This window comes from Mercurialis annua, linkage group LG6, assembly GCF_937616625.2.
Source record: "Mercurialis annua linkage group LG6, ddMerAnnu1.2, whole genome shotgun sequence".
NCBI lineage: Eukaryota > Viridiplantae > Streptophyta > Magnoliopsida > Malpighiales > Euphorbiaceae > Mercurialis > Mercurialis annua.
Window position 1 is genome coordinate 42,308,863 of NC_065575.1, and position 23,464 is coordinate 42,332,326.

General features: G+C 33.7%; 3 protein-coding genes across 3 annotated transcripts; 2 read left to right on the forward strand and 1 right to left on the reverse strand.

The window, feature by feature from the left end:
• The first annotated feature begins 8,446 nt into the window (after positions 1-8,446).
• Positions 8,447-16,102, forward strand: LOC126653538 (protein NETWORKED 1D). Its single transcript, XM_050347442.2, has 4 exons — positions 8,447-8,669; positions 8,996-9,222; positions 10,091-14,157; positions 14,747-16,102. Exons 2-4 carry the CDS (start codon positions 9,126-9,128, stop codon positions 15,881-15,883), a joined length of 5,301 nt encoding a protein of 1,766 aa, XP_050203399.1. The 5' UTR covers positions 8,447-8,669; positions 8,996-9,125; the 3' UTR covers positions 15,884-16,102.
• A 1,654-nt stretch (positions 16,103-17,756) lies between these two features.
• LOC126687318 (putative CCR4-associated factor 1 homolog 8) lies at positions 17,757-18,885 on the forward strand. Its single transcript, XM_050381851.2, has one exon. It carries the CDS (start codon positions 17,822-17,824, stop codon positions 18,773-18,775), a length of 954 nt encoding a protein of 317 aa, XP_050237808.1. The 5' UTR covers positions 17,757-17,821; the 3' UTR covers positions 18,776-18,885.
• A 2,524-nt stretch (positions 18,886-21,409) lies between these two features.
• LOC126687317 (protein ANTAGONIST OF LIKE HETEROCHROMATIN PROTEIN 1) lies at positions 21,410-23,056 on the reverse strand. Its single transcript, XM_050381850.2, has 2 exons — positions 22,718-23,056; positions 21,410-22,531 (listed from the first exon to the last, which is right to left on the reverse strand). Exons 1-2 carry the CDS (start codon positions 22,890-22,892, stop codon positions 21,477-21,479), a joined length of 1,230 nt encoding a protein of 409 aa, XP_050237807.1. The 5' UTR covers positions 22,893-23,056; the 3' UTR covers positions 21,410-21,476.
• Positions 23,057-23,464: the final 408 nt, after the last annotated feature.

The window sequence follows — 23,464 nt, forward strand, 5'->3', positions numbered from 1 at the left end:
TTATTAAATATAAGTTTTACCATAACAGTCTACTATCGGTTTACTTAAAAATGCAATTTACAATTGTTTATTTTTTTAAGCATAAAATATTAAAGTAGATTATTACTTAGTTTATTATCAGTTCATTATAAAACATGTGATAGTATATTTGTAAAAGTATTAAAGCTATAAATGTTAAAATATATAATAGTATTTTTATAATTATCTTATATTTTTACAATATAGGATGTATTTTTTAAAAAATTATAAATTGAATATCAAATGTGATGGAAATTCCACGATGTAAAAATATGAGTAAAATGTGTATAAGTGAAGTGCCTTATCTAAATTTATTATCTTAAAATTTTGGATTTGATGTATTTATACATACATTATAGCTCTTTCTGTTTCAATATTATACTTAAATTTTATAACCGGTGGGCCATATTCTTTAGGCATGCCAGCACTTTTGCCTAACAAAATGATGGCAATTGTAAGGTTGGTATGTTTTTGCAATTAAAATAGGGCATGTGCAAGAGAAGTTCTGGCTTACCATGAAGAGATCTGAAACAATGGTGGAAATGGATTTTGAGTCACTATGAAGCTCCAACAAAAGAAGAAAACAGTTTCAGTTTACCTTTAATTTGTCGTCAATTTATTGATGTTTTTATACACAGTTATCATGATTTCTTTTTCTTTTTTTAATTTTATGGGCATGGAATAAAGATGAAGTGTAAAGAGAATTGGCCAATAGATTGTATTGTCACGTAAACAAAAATATATACCTAAGCAAATTCAGAAGTCAGTATTGTTCTCGCAAATGCAAATATTAGATGATAATATACTCAAATCCAATATTTTATGGACATAAATTTTTAATCTACAAGTTCAATGATTAATTTACGAGTAATATTATATAACATGCATTTTTGTAGAGAAATTTTTATGTAGATTCGGTCCACCACGTCATCAATTGACTAACCCTATCATAAAATACATGTCATTAAAATGGTGACAATCTTGTAAATTCATTTGTTATTTATTTACACATTTGAATAGTAATATTACAAGATTGTCGTTACTTATTTACACAATTGAATAATAATATTATAAAATTGTCATCATTTTAATGACGTGTCATTGTTGACCTACGGATGACGTGGTGGACCGAGCCTACCTAAAAATTTCTCCATTCTTGTAATACCTGACGTGGTAATTAAAGAGTATAAATTATGTTTTTGAGGTATACACTTTTAAAAGGAAATTGGACGAATGGAATCTTACCACGTAAAAAGGGTATTATAAGGTGTGTTATAAAGTATTTTTCTTAATTTATTCTCAAAAGTTTAAAATTATTGTTCTTGAAATTATGTATAAAATTGTTATATATAGTGTCTGTAAAATCTTTCATTTAACATCTTTTTTGTCTTTCTATATTTTTTTTCATTTTTTTGTATTTTTATGTCTTATAAAGACTTTTATATTATTATCACAGCTACTGCTGCAAATTTGTTCAAGTTGTTGTTCTTATGCTTTCTTCAGCATCAATAACAACAAACACAATTCTGTGTTTCTTCTCATCATCTGCAGCTGCAGCATGAGGATCCTATGCACAAATCAGATTCACACGGATTGCTGAGCTGCCACTAAGTAATAGAACATGTGCTAAATAGATTAGTCATGAGCTAAGTGTGAATTTTAGAGTTAGCTAGAGAGCGATTACTAATTTGCATCCTCTCCTTAAATCTATAAAAGGAAGATTGGATTGCCATTAATTTGTAAGCTTCAATTTCTTAAAAATCAATAAAGTTTTCTTTTCTCTCAATATGTTTATGTTTTATCCTTAACATTAATGAATTTGACATATAAATAATACGTGCAAAATTAATGATGTATTAACTATATTATATTTTCAAGATAAGAATGAAATCGAAATATAAAAAAGGATCTATAGTATTTAATGTACTTTTAGAATGTGTAAAAACGACAAATAAAATAAAGAGTATATAAAAAAAGAACGTTAATTTTGGTATGGAAATAAGTTGTTATAATATTTAATTTAATTTAATTTGTTAATTTTTTTATTCAATTTAAACAGAACAATTTTAAAATTTTAGATTTACATTTAATTTCATAAGTGTAGTAAAATTTAGTAAAGCGAGCTCTACATTTTCATCCTTGTGTTAAATTTGTGTAATCTTTACGGGGTAGCTTCAACAGCTTTTGTCTAAAGCGTTGAATCATAATTCTGCCTCACTTAATGTGCACTAAAGGCCAACTAGAAGCGTCCTACTTCGAAACCTAACAATGTTTGTAGAAAAAATTGTACATGACATATCAGTTTGCTCTTCAGCGTTTCTACCATTTAATAAGTTATAACTCATTGGTAACATTTCTTTTATTATTCTTTGGTGAAATTCATATTTCGATTTGGGTCCATATATTATTATAATTTCTTTTGGCTGTGATCCTCCGCTTCAATCTACGTTTTTCAGATAATTGGGATCCGACATTGATTTTTGATATAAATGTCAAGTCTAGAATTTGGACGGCCCATATGATTAGTCTGGTTAATTTAGCTATCACTACTGGAAGTCCCTACAATTGGATGTTGATTTTCCAACGTTGATTTTTAATTTCAAAATCAAACCGAACTAATAATAAATTTTTTATAATATCAACTGATACAAATGGAATATGTTGATTCAGTTTTGTTTATGCACACTCCTAAATATTATTATGTACTATACATAAAATATTGTATTTTAGTCTATACATCATCATTTTTTAAAATAAAAAATTTCATCTCAAACTATCGTATCAAATTATAATATGTTTATTCGGTTATGCCAACTTAATTAGATGACTATACAAATAGTCAAAATGGGTTGGCATTTCAATACTTAAACTATCATCTTTGGACATCTCTTTCAATATTTATTTAAAATTAAGAAATTATAAAATTGATTAATAGTCTATTTCTTGTCAATTCAAAATGGCTTTCCATGCCAATTGAAGTGCATGTTTATATGTTGGTGAGATGATTTAGGCATCTTTCCTCTTAGTTTGTTTTGTTATGTATTTTTTCACAAAATAATAGTAAATAATAATATAAATTCACCCTCAATTGAGAATAAATGGAAAATTTGGGCATTCTGCAATAGTTAGCTTACAAGGAAAATGGACAGGAAGGCTTAGAAGTCACCTTTACTATCCACCCACCTCCCTATCATTATTACTCTGATGTTGCATATTCGTAACAAAAATTTATTGACAAAACTTATTTTGAGGTTTCTGTATTTTTTTTCTTCATGAAATCCTAATCTTACAAAATTATATTTTCAATCTTTAAATTTTCCGAATTTCAATTTTGATATTTTTTTGTGTCGATTGAATGAACAAAAGTGCCAACAAATATAGAGATTGAAAATATAAATTTTTTAATATAAGGGCATGAAAAATTGAAAATCGTAAGTATAGAAACTAAAATGATAAAGTCTGTCGGTAGAATTTTTTGAATAAAAATGATTATTGGGATCTCGGAATGAGTTTAACAAAATTTATTTGGTTAAAAGATGAAAAAACATTAATTATGTATTTCTCACACACTTTTAATTGCTTTATACTTGTGATCTACCATATGTCTGAATTTTGATCTCGTCGGATAATCTTTTTTCTATATCGACAATTGCATCTTTTAATTGAAATATGGTTCGTCTGATGTGGACATTTTACTAGACACTATTATATATCAAAACACAATGCTTTAATTGACACACAAAACAACATAGTTTCACACAATCTTTAAATCCTTAAATAATTGTGTTTCATGCTTGTGAAATTATTTTAGTAGGTTCTGATAAATGTATATAATGTACTAAATAATTGGTGAATCATAATGTTAAATTTGTTGTTTAAGGGTAATTTTATTATTTTAATCATAGTAGATAGACAAAATGATTTAGCCAAATAATAATAATGAATTATTGTTATCCAACAAACAAAGTCTATAAACTTATGGTTAGGGGTGTGCATTCGGTTCAAACCGAACCGAACCGAACCGAATTTTGGTCTTTTTTAAAAACCGAACCGAACCGAAATTTTAGGAAAAGAAAAAAATTCAAACCGAACCGAACCGAACCAGTCGGTTCGGTCGGTTATTTCGGTTCGGTTCGGTTATTTCGGTTCGGTTTACATAGAAATCTGTCTGAAATATTTTTTAACTCAAAACCGAACCGAACCGACCAACCGAAATTTCTTTGAAATCTCAAACCGAACCGAACCGAATTTGTCGGTTCGGTTCGGTTTTTCGGTTTCGGTTCGGTTTTGCACACCCCTACTTATGGTTGCAGCCAAATTTGGACGGCTGCTAAGACTAAATTAATAATTAATTGCATTATTAAAATATTCCACCCAATAGCCAAGAAACTCCAATTATTCTTCTCATCCTTTATCTGGAATCAGTTTCAATAAGCGTCATTATCACTAGTAGAAACCAAAGGATTATGCTTTTGCATAATTGGACTTTTTAAAGGCAATGTAACCTATGCCTATCTTTGTTCATTGCCCTTTTCATAAGAATTTGATTTTGAATTTGGCTTAGTTCTATAATTTCCATGTTTTTTAAGATATAAATTTAAACTTTCCTAATTATACACATATATAAATTATGCATGATCTCATCTTAAGATTGGTGATCATGATAAAAATACATGTTGTCCTATCAAATTGCCTATAGCCACATAATTGCAAATGTAATTAGGTAGCTAGGCTTTCATTTATGGTAGCATAAATCCAAGTGTATATTTATAACAATAAAAATTAGGTCATGAAAATAATAATTGAGTTACAAAGTTACAATATGAAACAATTTTTTTTGGATGAATTAGTGTAATAAACTACATTATTCGTAAATAGAATTAAAGTTCATTACATCATTAAATAATATTTAAAAAAATTATAATATGATAAGTTTAGTCTACGGATGACGTGATGGACTGAATTTATTTAAGAATTTTTCTTGATTATATGCACGAATAATGTGTAGAAATTTTATCAACAATTATGATCAAACAAGTAATATTTTCTTAAGTAAATTTGTTGTAGTTAATTAATTGAATACTTAATTCTGAAAATTATCACTAAATTTTTGATTTATTTTTGAACTGATTATAAAATTTTAATTTATTTTATTTTGCTCATTATACCTTAATTTCATTTGATGAGATCTTTATTTACTTTCTAGCTAACTTATACGATGTAACAATTGGTGTTTGATTATTTATGATAAATACTACTCCCTCCGTCCCAATAGAGTTGTCCACTTTGCCTTTATCACACAGTTTAAGAAAAATAATTATTGTTTATTGATATTGTAAAATTTTTCTTACTTTTTTTGTCATACCCCTATTTAATATAGGGTCCACTTGCAATTTACTCATTAGTGGATTTTAAATAGGGGTAATATAGAGAAGTTGAGTGTAAAAGTTAATTACTTTTTGAAAGTGGACAAGAGTTTTGAGACAAAATTTTTTTTCAAAGTGGACAACTCTATTGGGACGGAGGGAGTAATTTTTATTTATATAAACACATTATAGTCAAAAATCAACTCAATATTTATATATTTAATAACCATTTGTTTATAATTAAAATAAATTTATAATTCAGACATTAAATTAAAACAAATCAAAATTTAATAACCAAATAAAATAATATAAAGGTTAATGATTTATAAAATTAATTATCTTAATTAATTAATGGCTTATTTGTCTAAAAAATCATGAATTTTATTATGTTTTGCAAATTTAAGACGAACTTTCAATTTTGACAACTTAATACACGACTATTATTTTTTTGCAATTCAAAATATCGAATAATTTTTCGACAAAAGATGCTGATGTGGACACCGGAATACACACAGTTCCGGCATCCACACCAACATTTTTTGACGGAAAATTATTCGGTGTTTTAAATCGTAGAAATTCAAAAGTTGATGTTCGACATTGTTAAAATTAAAAGTTTATATTATAATTTTAAAATACACTGAAGTTAAGCAATTAATTCTTAAATTAATTGTATAATTAGGGTGCATTGAATTGGATAGTCTTTTTTTTTTCAAGCACTCAAAACATGTAATAATTCTTGGACAAGAAAAAAACATGTAATTATTAGACCATGCTCCTAATTTGCAATGCCCATCTCCTTATTATTGTTTTTCTATGTGTTCCACATAAAATGGAACCCGTTGCCACATTAAATAATTGGCTGTTTCTTCTAAGGAGTTCTATTTTATTTTTATCATTTATCCAAGACTAAAAAGAATTCTGCAAATACTTTATACAACAACATCACAATGTAAATTTTTATATGTATAACAATATTTTTTGAATTTTAAAAATTAAATTTATTTTCACATAAATTAAACTATTTTGTTAGAAAACAATGAGTTGGTAAGGCGCTCTTCTAGCTTAAGTGAGGTCGCGGGTTCGAACCGTACTCATGTATGCAGCCGTTTAAAATTTGGGGCCAGAGTTTGCCTCCCGCAAGGAACCTACACGGCTCGAGTGGGGATTAGTCTGAATGTGGAAGGCTTAAAGGTGCCGTCTCATAGTTGAGACCCGTTTAGGAAACTTCATGGACCCTGTACCAAAAAAAAAGGTCTAAGGATTGAGATTAGAAAATGAAGAAATGTGACTAAATATTTGATCGTCGGTCCAACAACAACAATAAATAAAAAAAGATAACGACCAGCTAATATAAAAATCATTAAAAAGAAGAAAAAAACGTGGTCATAATTGTCCTGTACAGTGTACAGAGAGCTTTTGCTTAGTCGCGTGAGGAATGACAAAGTGACAACAGTCATATTTAGCCACCGTCCAAAAACTGAAATAGACGGCCATCGAGGGCGACACCGTGTCATTTCGTCCCTCTCAGCAACAAGTCATCAACCACCAAGCAAGGTCATTTACCAAAAGACCCTGGGCTATTATATTTTGTAAATTGGTTTTCATGGTAAAATATGTATTAATAATTTAATATGAGACAAAATAAATATATTAATATAATAAGAAATATGTACATGCTATATTACGTGTTTTTTGGATAATTGGGGAGGGAGAGCGTTTGTGGGAGCAAACGAACCCACGACCTAGCAGTTTGCTGTTTAGCGCTTATACCATTTGAGTTATAGCTCATTGCTATATTACATTTTTGATTTATGTAATATAGTAGTCAAGTAGACACTCCCTTTTTCTAAAATAGTTTTAGGCAGACTTAATTAGCAATTTGCCCCCTTAATTTGTAAGTGGGCAATAACACATAAATTAACTTTGTGGGCAAATTAGTCATGAACTTGCATATTATGGGCAATTAGCCCCACTGTAACAATTTATCCCCTAAACTTGTAAGTTATTTGTCCTTCAATTGGCAATTTGCCCCATCAAATTTTAAGCTAATTTTTCAAAATGGAGCTAATTGCCCATAATCAGCAAGTTCATGACTAATTTGCCCACAAAGTTAATTTATGTGTTAATTGCCCATTGCTTACAAGTTGAGGGGGAAAATTACTATTTAAGTCGTTTTAGTCATAAGCTTTTATATTCATCATTTCAATTCATCAACTGTAGTAAAATAAAATATTTTTAATAATCTAACTTACAATAAATATATATATTACCGATGAGACATATTTCAAATGGTATAAATATTTATCAATAATCTATTAGGTTATAGTTTCTATTTCTTCCATAAGCGGTCTTTTTCGCTAATTATATTAAAATAAAGGTAAAAATTTAAAGAAAATAATTAATAAATTAACTTACTATTTTAAAAAATTGTCATAACTGCCTAATTTGATTTTTTTTAAATTTCCAACGTATAAACCTAAATCATCATAAAAGTTAAGATCAATAATTTTTTAAATATGGTGATTCAAAAAACTACAAAATCTTAATTATATCTTTTTTTATCATATAATTTTAATTATAACTGAAAAATATACAAACAACTCTAAAAAAATAACCGAAATACAATCATAAAATAAATAAAATTTCATTCTAAAATATGCTATCGCATAGCAATTTTATTCCCAAATTAAAAGTAAAATATTAGATAACTAATTTTTTTTAATAATTAAAAAAAATATTAATAAAAAAGTAAAATTTAGTGCTTATAACATTTGAATTATAAATTCATCGATAACAACTAGTAGAGTAAAGAGATTATCATCCGAAATGGTAACTTTTATTAGTATAATCATTAAGTCAAACCTAACTAATTTCTCAGCTAATGTGGTTTAATGTTTATTACTATAATTATTACTAATAAAAATTTAATTATATTTTAATTTCTGGTCATTCTCATTGGCCAGTACAAAAGGGTGTAGACCAAATATTGTGAATTTAGTGGAAAGGAGAAGTTGGTAATTTCCTCTTCATCTTTTAATAAAGTACTGTAGAGATGGCTGTATTTCCACTTTTTTGCTTTCTGTGTAGTCCCACTTCAATTCCATGGCGTAATTGTTTGGTTTCTTCAACTCTTGTATTTTCTTTTTCCATTACAGATCCCCAACAAACCTCATCATTAAGCTAACATCTCCGGCCACAACCAAAACTCAGAGCTACAATTTTTACTAACCATGGGTTAGAAGACTAGAAAAATCAGTCCTATAAACACTACATGCAACTGTAACGGTGAGTTTTTTTGTCCGATCATTTTGACTAATTTTGTTTACAATCTGTCAAGATTTTGATTTACTAATTCTGACCTCATTAATTCACTTTGATTTTGATTTTGTGCTCTTAATTGTTTCTTTGATCAGTTTATTTTTGCAAAATTCTGGAGATATCCGTTATATTTCATTTCTGTAACTGTATATAATCAATTAATATTCAGTATAACTGAAGACATACAAAATCCTACTGATCAGCTGTATTTAAGTAAATTATAATTCAATTTTGTTATAACGGTTGTAAAAGGATCCCATCTCATGTTTGTTTTGTTGATTTTGTTTGACTAGGTACAAACAGAGGGAACTGAGAGACTCAAAACAGCTATATACTGCGCAATTTAGTGTTATATATTTATTGATTTAGGTCTGATCAAATTATAAGGAGGACAGTGTTAATTGAATTATTGTTATTATTACTATGGCGTCGCGAACGGATTCGAAAAGAAAGTATTCCTGGTGGTGGGACAGCCACATAAGCCCCAAAAACTCTAAATGGCTTCAGGAAAATCTTACAGGTAAACTTCTGGTTAATTTCTTGGTGAATTTGTTTTTGTTTCGATCAAATGCGGTTTGACTGCTGCGTTAGCAGTGGTTGAGTTGGAATCTTGTTTAGCTGCGGTTTTTGAGTGATTTTGATTAGGGTAACCTGAGAGTAATTTTGTGTTTTTTATGCAGTAATGAACTGGTTTGATTACTGTTCTCTTTCCGATTTTAGGTCGTGGATTTTGTCGGTTATGTGTTTGATGCTAATTTCACTCTGTGTTTGCAGAATAAGAATGTTTAGGCTGTGAGTAGAAATGCATAGTCATTTTAAAGGAAAAGGGCCGCCGTCATGAAACCAAATTTGCTTCATGGACTTCAATAGTTATACATTTTTATTGATGCTCTAAAGGGCCTTATTTTTACAATGTGAAAATACCAGTCAAAAACATTTCTGACTTAACACAACAGGAAACTGCAACTTTAAAGAACTCATATTGATAACATTATGCACTTTTTTAGGGAAAATATGAAACCTTCTGTCTTTTGTGGTTAGCATATATTCTGTTTACTTGCTTAGATATGTTGATGGACTTTGCCATACATTGAGTTTTGAGAAACTTAATCTGTGGTTTGAATAAGATGAAACTGGTGGTGTTTCCAAGTTACCTAATTTTATACCTGCGCTTCTTTTTTATGTTAGCTTTCCTTTCGGTTGATCAGATGGCTTAGTCTCTTTAATTTCATCTTAATTGCATAACATGGAAGCCTAGCCCTGTGGATTTTCTGCATTTTCTTTTCCTTTTCCTTTTATTCTTCCCAAATTCTTTCTTTAAGCTTAACATATAGTTTTTGCCTTTTTTCTCTTCTCTACCCTTTAACAGTTCTCTTCTGTTTGAACAGATATGGATGTCAAAGTCAAACAAATGATTAAGCTTATTGAAGAAGATGCAGATTCTTTTGCAAGGAGGGCGGAGATGTACTATAAGAAACGCCCAGAGCTTATGAAAATGGTTGAAGAATTTTACCGAGCATACCGTGCCTTGGCGGAAAGATATGATCATGCAACCGGAGTGATTCGCCAGGCACAGAAAACAATGACAGAGGCATTCCCAAACCAAGTCCCTTTCATGCTAGCAGATGATTCTCCTTCAGGTTTTGCTGATGGTGAGCCCCGTACACCTGACATGCCACCAATGCGTGCCCTTTTTGATCCTGATGAGTTGCAAAAGGATGCTTTGGGCGTTTCTCCATCACATTTTAATGCTATCAAGAGGAATGGAGCTTTCACCGAAGAATCTGATTCTGTTCCTGGGAAAAAGGGTTTGAAACAGTTCAATGGTTTGTTTGGATCTGCAGAGGGCCCGAACAGTGCAAAGTTAGTTGAAGGAAGAGCAAGAAAAGGCCTCAATTTTCACGACGCTGAAGTGCCAAGTGTGCAAAGCAGTGATATCAAGGCTCGAGTTCCGTCCGAGTCCGAGAGAGTGAGTAAAGCTGAGATGGAAATTTCAACCTTAAAGAATACTCTTGCTAAATTAGAAGCTGAAAAGGAGGCTGAGCTATTACAGTACCAACAGAGTCTGGAAAGATTGTCTAATCTGGAGTCAGAAGTCTCTCGTGCTAAGGAGGATTCCGTGGGACTTAATGAACGCGCGAGCAAAGCTGAAAGTGAAGTTCAAACTTTGAAGGAAGCCATAACAAGACTTGAGGCTGAAAGAGAATCTAGTTTTCTTCAATATCAGCAGTGTTTGGACAAAATAACTATTCTGGAGAACAGTGTCTCCTGTGCCCACAAAGATGCAGGAGAACTGACCGAACGAGCTAGTAAAGCTGAAATAGAGGCTGAAACACTTAAAAAAGAACTGAATAGACTAGAAGCTGAAAAAGAAAATGCTCTTCATCAGTACAACCAGTGTTTGGAGAAGATTTCTGCTCTAGAGGAGAAATTGTTTCTTTCTGAGGAAGATGCTAGGAGGTTTAATGAGCGTGCTGATAAAGCTGAAAGCGAAGTTGAATTTTTGAGACAAGAGGTATCCAAGCTAACTAAAGAGAATGAAGATGCTGCTGTCAAGTTCCAGCAATGTATGGATACAATTTCTGGATTGGAGCGCAAGCTAGCTTCTCTCCAGGAGGAGGCCCAAAGGCTTAACTCTGAGATAGATGATGGGGTTGCAAAGTTGAAGGGTGCTGAAGAAAAGTGTCTTTTGCTGGAGAAATCAAATCATACTATGCACTCTGAGGTGGAGACTCTAGTACAGAAAATGGCAGCACAAAATGAAGAACTTACAGAGAAGCAGAAGGAATTAGGTAGACTTTGGACTTGCCTACAAGAAGAGCGCTTGCGGTTCATGGAGGCTGAAACTGCTTTTCAAACCTTGCAGCATTTGCACTCTCAATCTCAGGAAGAACTGAGATCCATGGCTGCAGAGATTCAAAATAAGGGTCAGATATTACAGGGCCTGGAAGTTCATAATCAGAGCTTACAAAATGAAGTGGAGGAAGTCAAGGTGAAGAACAAGGGCCTGAGTGATGTCAACTTATCTTCAACTTTGACGATAGAGAGTCTGCAAGATGAGATTTCAAGCTTACGGGAGACTATAGGTAAACTTGAAGCGGATGTCGAACTTCGGTTGGACCAAAGAAATGCTCTTCAGCAAGAAATTTACTGTCTAAAGGAGGAACTTCAAGACCTTAAAAAGAACCACCAGGCTATAATTGAGCAGGTGGAGTCTGTTGGCCTCAGTCCAGATTGCCTCGGGTCGTCTGTGCAGGATTTGCAAGATGAAAATATAAGACTAAAAGAGGTTTGTGAGCAAGAGAGAAGCAAAAAAGTAGCTCTTTTGGAAAAGTTGGAGATCATGGAGAAACTTATAGAGAAAAATGCTCTTTTGGAGAATTCTTTATCGGATTTGAATGTTGAGCTAGAAGGGGTGAGAGAGAGGGTAAGGGAATTAGAAGAATCCTGTCAATCTCTGCTGGGAGAAAAATCCACACTTGTTTCTGAGAAAGCCGCACTAGTCTCTGAGTTGCAGGTTGCCACTGATAATTTGGAGAAACTTGCAGAGAAGAACAATCTTTTGGAGAATTCCCTTTCTGATGCAAATGCTGAGGTTGAAGGGTTGAGGGTAAAATCAAAGAACCTAGAAGATTTAGCTGTGCTGCTCGAGAATGAGAAGTTGGACCTGGTTACTATGAAGAGGAATCTAATTTCTCAGTTGGACATCACTCAGAAAACACTGGAAAATCTGGAGAAAAATTATACAGATTTAGAAAGGAGATATTCCAGTCTGGACAAAGAGAGAGAGTCTAAACTTCAAGAAGTCGAAGAGTTACAGGTTCACTTAGATGCTCAAAAGCAAAAACATTCTAATTTTGCTCAGGTGAGCGAGGCTCAGTTGGCCGGTATGGCGACACAGATTCAGTTACTCCAAGAAGAAAGCCAGCGGCGCATAAAGAAACAATATGAAGAAGAACTGGAGAAAGCCTTTTTTTCTCAGACAGAAATTTTCATTTTGCAGAAGTGTGTTCAAGATCAGGAAGGAAATAATGTTTCCCTTCTGCTGGAGTGTCAAAAACTCCTGGAGGCATCTAAACTGTCAGAAAAATTGATTTCCAAATTGGAGCATGAAAATCTTGAACAACAGATGGAGGTTAAATCTTTATATGATCAAATTAAAGTGCTGAGAGTGGGGCTTTATAGAGTGCTGAAGACTCTTGAACTCGAGGTGAACCCATGTGGTGAAGATAAGGCTGACCATGACCAAATACTTCTAAACCATGCTCTGAACAAGCTTCAACAAACACAAAGATATCTCTTGGAGATGCAAGATAAATACGAGAAGTCGGTCATCGAGAATTCTGTTTTTGTTACTCTGCTGGGACAACTTCAACACGAGGTGGCAAATCTTGTGACAGCTAAAAATACTCTTGATCAAGAGTTGACGCATAGGTCTGAGCAGTTCTTGGTTTTGCATAGTGAGAGCAAGAACCTTTTAGAGATGAATGAAGGGTTGAAAAACAAGATTGTGGATGGAGAGCACAGAGAGGATTTACTGAACATAGAGTTAAAGAATGTTCATGGACAGCTTTTAGACTTGCAGGTGGCTTATCAGAATTTACAGGAGGAGAACTGCAAGTTACTTGATGAACAAAGATCCTTTATGAAGTCAATCTCAAATTTGGGAGAGGAGAAAAGAAATTTAGAAGATGAGAACTGTACAATATTTTCTGAAACAGTATCTCTAAGTACCCTTTCTCTAATTTTTAGGGATATCATCTCTGAAAAAGTTTTGGAAGTAATACAGCTTAATCAAAATTTGGATAAACTTTATCATGTCAATAATGGCCTCGACGAGAAGGTGAAGACAATGGAGGGGAAGCTAGTGGAACTTAGTTTGATGTTTGATGAGAAAAGAGAGCTTCATAAAATGGTGGAAGACCTAAAAAGCAAGTGTGATGAGGCTGAATTGATTCGGGCAGATCAAGAAAAGCAGATAATCAAACTATCTGGGGATTATGATCAGCAAAGTATGGAGTTAGAATGCATTCGTGAAGCTAACAGAGAATTGGAAGCTGACCTGGAGAAATTGAACGGAGAAATTTTAGAGGCTAAAAGCAGGGAGGAATCTCTGAATTCTGAACTGCAGAAAGAAAGATACGAGGTTCAAAGATGGGAGTCTCAGGCTGCAGTACTTTTCGGTGAGTTGCAGATATCTACAGTGCAACAAGCCCTGTTTGAAGGAAAGGTTTATGAGCTCATTGAAGCATGTGAAAGTCTTGAAGGAAAGTCAGTGGAGATTGATCAACTGAAAGAAAGAGTAACCACCCTGGAATGTGAAAATGAGGAACTAAAGACTACGATGACTTCTTATATCCCCACATTCATTTCATTGAGGGAGAGTATAATGTCATTGGAGAATCATACTTCCACTCATGCAATACTTCCTGAAGTTGACAAGAAGGAACCAAAGGTAAATTTAGTTTTTTTTTTTGAATGAATATTGAATATTTATTTCGACTTAGTTCTTAACTGAATATTCTTTATTGTTCTCTTTTAGATTTGCAGAATTAGCATTATCGAGTATTTCCCCAAATTTATGCTTCTATGATTAGCTATAGTATGTGTATAACCTTTACAGATGCATAATGTATACTTGTTTCCTCCCTCATTATTTTTCTTTTCTCCACCGCACTACCCCGTTCAACTGGTAATCTGAAGTTTAAAACCTTATGCTTAGGATCTCATGGCATCTAGAGTCTCTGAAACTGTATATTGTTCTATGACTGAACCTTGAATCAATGACATTTCTGTTTTGTACATTTCTCATTTAAACAGAGGACTTTCAGCTGTTTTCTTTAATGAGCTGTCAGTCCATCACGCTTGAACCTCATCTTAAAGTAATGTGAATGTTAGTTTTATGGTATTCGACTGGAAATATATCTGGCTGCTTCCCTATGATTTAGTGAATTAAGTTTCCTGCTTTATTTCTTCCTAAGTTGCTATTGCATTTGGTTTTCAGTATTGTCTAAAATTGACGTCTCATATCCATTTTGCTGTAGGGTACCATGTCAGAAGTCCATTTGGAGAGCTCTCAAGAGACTAATTATGAACAAAGAACTATGAATCCAGATGAGCTTCTGGACTTGCAAAATTTAGAGATGCGTATTAAAGCTATTGAAGAGGCTGTGTTAGAAAGGGAGAGACTTGCTGTTCTGGAACAGTCGAGTGCTAATTCTAAGCTTGAGGCTGCTATGGGAGAAATTGAAGTATTGAAATCTAGAAGCAGCTTACATCAAGAATCTATTGGAGTAGCCAAGCACGGAAGTCAAAATCCAGAGGGCAAGGGACTGAGACATGAAACCAATGGAGCAGGAAATGAAGTGATGACGAAAGACATAATGCTCGATCAGGTATCCGAGTGTTCATCTTATGGGATCAGCAGAAGGGACACAGTCAAGGCTGATGATCAGATGCTTGAAATATGGGAAACTGCTAACCACGATACCAGCATCGACCTGACTGTCGAGAAGTCCGTAAAGGCAAATGCTGCCTTGGCAGAAAAAAAGCGCAGCAAACGGTACTCTTCTACAGAATCAATGGTTGAGAAGGATGTCAGCGTGGACAAGTTGGAGATCTCGAGGAGATTTTCAGGGTCTCGTCAAGAAGGGAATGAGAGGAAGGTTCTTGAAAGACTTGATTCTGATGCACAAAAGTTGACTAATCTTCAAATAACTGTTCAAGACTTGAAGAAGAAAGTGGAGATCACTGAGAAGAGCAAAAAGGATAAAGGACTTGAATATGACAGTGTGAAGGAACAGTTAGAAGAATCCGAGGAGACCATCATGAAGCTGTTTGATCAAAATCGCAAATTAACGAAGAGCGTTGAAGATGATGCATCTACCTTTGACGAGAATTCTATATTAGACGAGAATGGAATTGTCAGGAAGAGAAAAATTGCAGAACAGGCAAGAAGAGACTCTCAGAAAATCGGCAGGTTGCAGTTAGAGGTGCAGAAAATACAATTTCTGTTGGTGAAACGCGACGATGAAAACAAAAGCAGAGGAAAAACGAAGATCATGGATCGAAGAACAAGTGTTCTACTGCGAGACTACCTGTATGGCGGAACGAGAACTACCCCGAGGAGAAAGAAAGGGAACTTTTGTGCTTGTGTGAAACCTCCTACCAAGGGAGATTGAGATAAATTTGCCTTTTATCAGCCAATAATTGTCATAATTCTTGCTGAAATTAAATTAAGACATTTAGGTTATTTGTGTATAAATTTTGCTTAGTTGAGGGTGTATTTTCATGTTTAACGAACATCAGGTGATAGAAGCCATTCTATACATATATAATCGGAAAAACATGTAAAGACGATCACAAATCTGAGGACTTCAATAAATTTTCTTCATAATCAATTCTTTTTTCCTTTTATCCATGAATGAAATAAGAATAAATTAATCTGATAGTCCAAATATTTATCATAATTTACATTTATATTTCTCTTGTTGTTTGATTCTGTCTTAAATAACGTAAACAATAAAATGTTCTGTTAGATTTTTCTAAAAAAATTGCCGTTAAAAAAAAGAACATTCAATTTTAAGGTTGATAATTTTATCCTTTTTGATACTTTATTCCGTTTTTAAATCTTTTATCAATTTAATCTCGAACAAAGGATCACTTTCACCCTCGAACTTGCGTCAAAATATCAAAAAAGTCCAAAGCTGGAAAACCGGATCACTTATACCCTGAACTTGTGTAAACCGGATCAAAAAAGCCCCTTTGCTGACGTGTCGCTCTAATTGGAGAGTGAGATTTAAATCAATCATAATCAATCTCTTATTAATCATAATCAACACTAATTAATCATATATAACCATTAATTAATTACAATTTAACACTAATTAAATGAATAATTTTTTTTATCTAAAAAATAATTTTTCTTTTTAACCATAATTAATTTAGGTACCTTTTTACACTTTTTTCCCAAAAAAAAATAATTTTTTTTTTTAACTCCGGCCGGAGAAAGGAGCTGTCCTCCTGCAGCTCCGCTCCTTGCCAAAACGAGGAGCAGATCTGCTCCTCGTTTTGGCGAGGAGCTTGCCAAATGAACAGACCCATATGGGTCTGTTCATCACTTTCATTATGAAAGCGACGAACAGATCCGTGGGATCTGTTCATCACTAGACCCACCGGGTCTATTTCGGGGGTCGATTTTACGTTATGGTAAATTGTTTTGTTGTGTATAAAAAATATTTTTATTATTAATAAAATAAAAAAAATTAAAATTAATTATTAATTTTAAAATTTTATATGTTAATTTAAAAGTTTTATATGTTAATTTGAAAAATTGAAAATTTTAAGCACCATTTTGACCTTTTGTTTTGTGAAAAACCACTTTGAAAGAAAACCATTATCCAAAATCAGAGAGTGTACCTCACTCTCCGAGATGAGAGTGGGAAGGGGTGTTTTTGAGCTGAAATATACAAGTTCAGGGTATAAATGATTCTATTTTCCAGCTTTGGACTTTTTTGATACTTTAACGCAAGTTCGAGGGTAAAAGTAATCCTTTATTCATTTAATCTCTTACTCTTCCGATGATAGTAAATATTAACAATTTTTCATTCATAAAACACTCCAATTACTAATGAAATTAAATTTCAGGACAACATCGTCTGATCTTGAAATAAAAGGGAAGCAAGTGAGAATTTTTTTGTACATGTCGGGGATGTCAGAATAAATATACTCATGAAATAAAAAAAAAAGTGATAAATAATGCCTAATAATAACCATTTTGTAATTAGGATTTTAGGGGCTAATAAATTAAAAGGAAAAAATACAAATACACCCCTAATGTTTGTTGTAAATCTAACTCGGTGAGCATCAGTCTAACAAGTAACATCAGCCGTTTAGGAAACATTGGGTAATCAGATGAGTTTATGTGAGATTCACACTAAAAAGTAAGGACCTTACACGTATCTTTTACCTTAAATTAAGAATCATCATGCGATAAGGATTCCTTATAGTGACAGGAGTGGGACTCAAGCAAAACCTCTTATAAAAACTGAGCCAGTCACTCACAATTAGAGAAAGAAAAAAAACTTCAGTGAAGAATAGTTGATCAGCGAGACAGCAACATGGCTTGTACCAACGTTTGGAGCAACAATTTGGTTGAAGAGTTTCGAAAGCTCGACAGTTGTCTTAATGACTATCGAGTTGTATCATTTGATACTGAGTTTCCGGGGTTTCTTGCGAGTTCACCCAGAGATTGTGGAGATGTTCGCAGATACGCTGACTTAAAGTGTAATGTCGACGCTATGAATATGCTTCAATTAGGATTAACTCCTTCGAACATGAATGGCGAGATTGGCGGAACCTGGCAGTTTAATTTCTTTTTCAGCAGGGATCTTGATGTTTATTCTGAAGATTCCATTGTGTTCTTGAAGAAGTCTGGAATTGATTTTGTAAGACTCGAGACAGACGGCATTGATTTACACGAGTTTTCGACATTGCTTACCTCTCTTTTAGGCCGTCATAGTGATTTGCTTTGGGTAAATTTTCACGGCTTATATGATTTAGGTTACTTAGTCAAGCTTTTGAGCAACAACTTATTACCCGAATCCATTACGGACTTTACTCGACTTATCGGAGAATGCTTTGGCGGTGTGGTTGATGTGAAGTATGTGGCTAGGCTCTGTGACGGTTTGCTCGAAGGCGAGTTAAGTCTTGAAAAGCTGGCTAACATACTTGGAGTCGAACGGGTCGGAGGAGCGCATCAAGCGGGTTCTGATAGTTTATTAACTTGTTTAGTTTTCAACAATATTATGATGACTTATAATGAACTTCAGCCAACTGACTACATTGGACATCTATACAGTATTCAGACAAGGATTTGCATGTCACAGAAGCAGCCTCTTCTTCGTGTTCAGCCTCCACCAAACACTCTACTCCGTGTTCAGCCTCCACCAAACATCATATATTTCCGTGCAGCACCGCGTCCCATTATTCCCATTGTTTGTAGTCCTTATAGGATGCGCATAGTTCGGATGAAGCCGGTGCACACGGTTCTTATGAACAAGCTACTATTATAGATTCTGCTTTAGCATAGTTTTCAATTTTATTGACTAGTTGTAATCGAACATTTATTATCATAAAGTTTATTGATCTGTCTGTTATATAAAAAGTTAATATTGCTCATCAATTGGTACACAATTTTTCACTTTACTGCATATTCATAGTCACAAATGTATTTACGTGACAAGGTACAACCTATTGCACTTGTATGATACTAAAAACAAACCGATGTGGTACATCAACTGATAGCATTATACACTTGCTAATCTGTACACTGCCCTACACTATGAGTATCAGCTATATAAGCAAAGAATATGATAAAATACACAATACAGAACACAAATTTGGGTGACTATTCAGGTACTGGTAATTCTTTACGTAGAGACGCCTATAATCAAATGGAACTGCTGTCTTGAAATCCAAAGAACAAAGGAAGGGCGACTTTGTAATGAGCGATCTCCAAGTTTTCTTCCTAGTATGGCAGATTTGAATAAAAATTGTTATTAGCTCGCTTGTGCTGTCTCTTTGACCTTCAAGTTTCAGCTGATTCTCATCCTCTAAGAAGAGTCATTACATGCAGCTCTCTGTCCAACGCGTAGGAATTGCAAGAAGCTTTTCTCGGTACACTCGACTCTTTTTTTCCAAGAGTTAGAAGCCATGTCATATCTGCAATGCGAAATAGTCGTCAAGTAAACTTTAACAAATAAGTTTCTGAGGTAAATGTGTCTACTTGCTTACAAATGCATTATCAAACCCTTACGGGAATCCTAATATTCTTGCAGAATTTATAGCCGGACAATTAAAGAATAGAGTTTCATTTCGGAAAGCAATGAAAAAAGCTATTGAACTAACTGAACAGGCAGATACAAAAGGAATTCAAGTACAAATTGCGGGACGTCTTGACGGAAAAGAAATTGCACTCATTAATCCACAAAGAGGCGCAACAGCCTGTTAAACAGAAACATGCCTGAAATTTGAAGTTAGACATAACTATGATGCAGTGGCGTATGAAAAATGATATGAACCTAAAGTAAAGTAACATGCATTTCATGATCCCATAGTTTCCAAACATCTGATGTTTCATTTATTGGGATCAAAAACCATAAGAAAAAGCAGTATGGTATGAGAAAATTTTAGTCCTGGCAGAATCCTACATCTCTTGATTTAAATAAACTAGTTGCTGGTCCTGTATTTCGTAATTAGCAGAAGCAGGACTACTAAAATAATTTCTGTACTGTTGGAATATGGTAGTGGTTTTTCATGTCATTTCCTGGTTGTGATCTAATATATTATTCTACTACAAGTTAAAAACTTAGAAGGGATGCATAAATATTTTCGAAGGGATGCTTAAAAGTTCAAAACTTCTCTCTTCTTCAAGTGTCGAAAATATAAAATCAACATCTGATATTATTTTTTCATCAAACTTATCAAATGAAACCAGTTGACCAACACAGAATTCCAAACTGTCCTACATCAACATCATCATATTTAACTATGCAATTTAACATAATGCAAGTAAGTGCATATCGCCACTAACTAGAGAATACAAAATAACTTAGTTACCACCAGGTAAACAAGAAGTTAAAATGCTGATATAGCTGTTATAAAAAGGATATCTGATAACCATTAGTTTGGATATACACAAATCAAGCAGTTCATAAAGCAAAAGGTTCCTACCATAGATGCTACACAGAACCCCTGCCTCACCTATCAGTCTCTCAAAGAAAAGAAAAAGGATAGGCAATAAACCAATGCTCGATTAAGCCATATTTCCTCACATAAAGAGATCAAAAAGCATAATAAATACGACCATTTGAGTTGATACTTCTCATTTTCACTCAGTTTGACAAAAGGGCATAGAAATACATACATTAAGAAGAAGAGCCAAGTTGTTTAATATTCCAAAGGTGTAGAGCCAAAACTAACCTGAAAAGGAGATGACAGAAGAAATGAGTAAAATATAGTGTAAATAAGGACAGGAAGCCATAGCTTGGAATCAATATTACTAACTTCTTACAAAAAAAATGTAGTTAGATGACAGGTTGATATGTCATTCTCGTTAGCTTTAACTTCATTTCTTAACATAGACACCGTTAGCAGAGACGCAACTGCCACTGTGCCTACTGCCAAATCTCTCGAACTTCCCATCATTGCATACACCAGTGGCGGAACAAAGCTTGAATCTGCAATTATTATCCACAATCAAAATCAAGAAAAATAAAAGCTATAGAATATAGAGATATAGCTTCTTTAGAGCACTTACAGAGTCCAAGAATTGGTGGCAAGTTAGCTAGTTTAGCATAACTGATTCCATGAGGAATAGCAAGACTGGCAATAGTGATGCCGGAGATAAGATCAACTTTCAAGAACTCGAAAGTGTAACGAGGAGCCCATTCAAGAATTGGCAAGAAATACTGTAACCCTAATAGGAGTCTCCTTAGTCCAATTTTTTAAAAAATAATCATCAATTTAATCTCTTACTTTTTCAATGATTAATATAAAGGATTTTTATTCACAAAACACTCTAATCGTTAACGAGATTTAAACATAAGGACCACATCATTATGAGCTCTGAAACAAGATACAAGTGTGAGTTATGATAAATGTTAGAAATGGCGGAATAATTTGCTCTTGAAATAAACAAAGAGAAGTAATAAAAGTATAGTGCTCAATATGATAAAAATAATCCTTTTGCATTAAAGATGAAAACTTTGACTACTATGATAGAGATTTCTCTTGTGTAAGGTGCAAATACTTTGCTAGATTCTCTCGCAAGGTTCTTCCCAATGGGTCAATTTGATTGCAGAACTGTTCTCCATAACCAGCCGAGTCATGATGACCGGACAAAGCAACATCAGGATGCAACTGGTCTCCATTGTCAATCATAATATTGTGAAGTAAACAGCATACCAAGATAATACTTGGCAGTTTCCTTTTATCCGGTCTCCACATTACCTTGTTAAGAATTCTCCAACTTCCTTTCAGCTGCAAGAATGAGTTCACCGCAAGCAACCGCGCCATCTCATGCCTCGTATCGAAACTCGACATAGCATCCGACTGTTCATCACTTCCATCAGGAGTTATCAGCCATGGTAGAAGAGGATAACCAACTCCACCAACGATATATTCTCTGATCTCTGCTCCTTGAGACAACTCTCTTAAATTTCCGTTCAAACGCTCTCCATTCTCGCATCGCTTGTAAAACCCAGAACATTTCAGCAGTCTCGACACAGTCATTCCCCCAGGCCAACCAGTCACAATATCAAGAAATCTCATTTCGTGGTCGACAACCCCCTGCAAGAACATGCTATAGTTATTCTCTTGGTCACACCAATCATCCGATGTTTCAACCGCCGGAAGTGTCATAACGATATGCGTTGCATCAATAGCTCCACAGCAATTCGGCAAACCAAACAACGATTCAAATTGAAACTTAATCTCCTCGATTCTACTCGAATCAGGCCACTTAAGATGGTGCCTCCCCCGTTCTTCAAGCGCTTCAATGAACCTCCAAGTGACTTGAGAGACAGTAGACTGCCCGACTCCAAAAGCCGAACCAACCGAGACTTGAGACTCGCCCGAAGCCAACCTTCTGACAGCAATTGCCACCTGTTTCTCAACACTAAGAAGCCTTCCCTCAATGTTGATGAGACCCGACGGCGGCCTCGAGATAAGATCTTCTCTAACTAGGGAACAAATGTATTCAAAGGTCTGCTTTGAAACCCTAAAGAAATACTTGAATGCCTCTTCCTCATCAGCTGGTATTGAAGCATCTATTATTTCAAAATTGAACATAATCACATTTTTTTATCAAAGAATACAATTTATAACTCCAAAAGATTCTAATTTTCACATTATCAATACAGATTCAACAAACCCACCAAGATTATACATCCCTTCAATTCATCACCAATTTAAATTTTAATTTCAAGAAGTAAAAGAAAAAAAAAAGTGGGTACCTGAGGGAGAGGAATTCTTGGGCCAGAAAGTATCCCACCAATCGGAGTCGATAGCATTGGGGTCAACTGGAACTGAGCTCAAGCTTTTGGTTTTGGTCTTGTTTTTAAGTTTCTTCTTCTTTTTCTTCTTTAATTTCTTTGATGTTGTGTTTTGGGTTTTCTTTGGAGGTGCCATTTTTTTTTTTAGATCACTGCACTGGTCTTTTTTGCTAAATTTGCAGTAGACAGTGGGTTCCAATTTTGCAAGAGAAAATGTGCAGTGAGATAAATCAGTAATCGTCGGGTAATAATTAACTATCAGCCCTCACTTTAGATTCTGTTTAAAGTGAACTCCCTAAATTTTTAAAACAGTCAGTAAACATCCTAAATTATGTGGTTTCCCTTGCTAAACCCCTTCCGTCCAAATACTACTTGTTAGCTCTATCAAAAATAATGAGTTGTTATTTAAAAAATAAAAAAGTTGGCAACGTCTCATCAGCTGCCATATCATAAAAATCTAAAATATCCAAAATACTCAAAAATTTAATTAAAAAGTTAATTTTTTTTATCAAACTCAACCCAACCCAACCCAACTAAGCCACTTAAGTATAACTGTCATCCACCGCAGCTACCGTTTTCCAAATACCGCCACCTCACCCACCGACGCCACAACTAGCAAAAAAAATTCTAATAATTTTATTCGATCTGTTTTTTAAAGGAAGAATAAACCCATCTGGGTCTATTCTTGGTGAAGAACAAATCGAGATC

What these genes read in the sequence shown, in the direction of transcription:
- LOC126653538 (XM_050347442.2), top strand. Translation starts at nt 9,126, where the DNA reads ATGGCGTCGCGAACGGATTCGAAAAGAAAGTATTCCTGGTGGTGGGAC. An exon ending in GCTTCAGGAAAATCTTACAG is followed by an intron (nt 9,223 to 10,090) that starts GTAAACTTCTGG and finishes CTGTTTGAACAG; the next exon opens with ATATGGATGTCAAAGTCAAA. An exon ending in TTGACAAGAAGGAACCAAAG is followed by an intron (nt 14,158 to 14,746) that starts GTAAATTTAGTT and finishes ATTTTGCTGTAG; the next exon opens with GGTACCATGTCAGAAGTCCA.
- LOC126687318 (XM_050381851.2), top strand. Translation starts at nt 17,822, where the DNA reads ATGGCTTGTACCAACGTTTGGAGCAACAATTTGGTTGAAGAGTTTCGA.
- LOC126687317 (XM_050381850.2), bottom strand. Translation starts at nt 22,892, where the DNA reads ATGGCACCTCCAAAGAAAACCCAAAACACAACATCAAAGAAATTAAAG. An exon ending in CAAGAATTCCTCTCCCTCAG is followed by an intron (nt 22,532 to 22,717) that starts GTACCCACTTTT and finishes TTGAAATAATAG; the next exon opens with ATGCTTCAATACCAGCTGAT.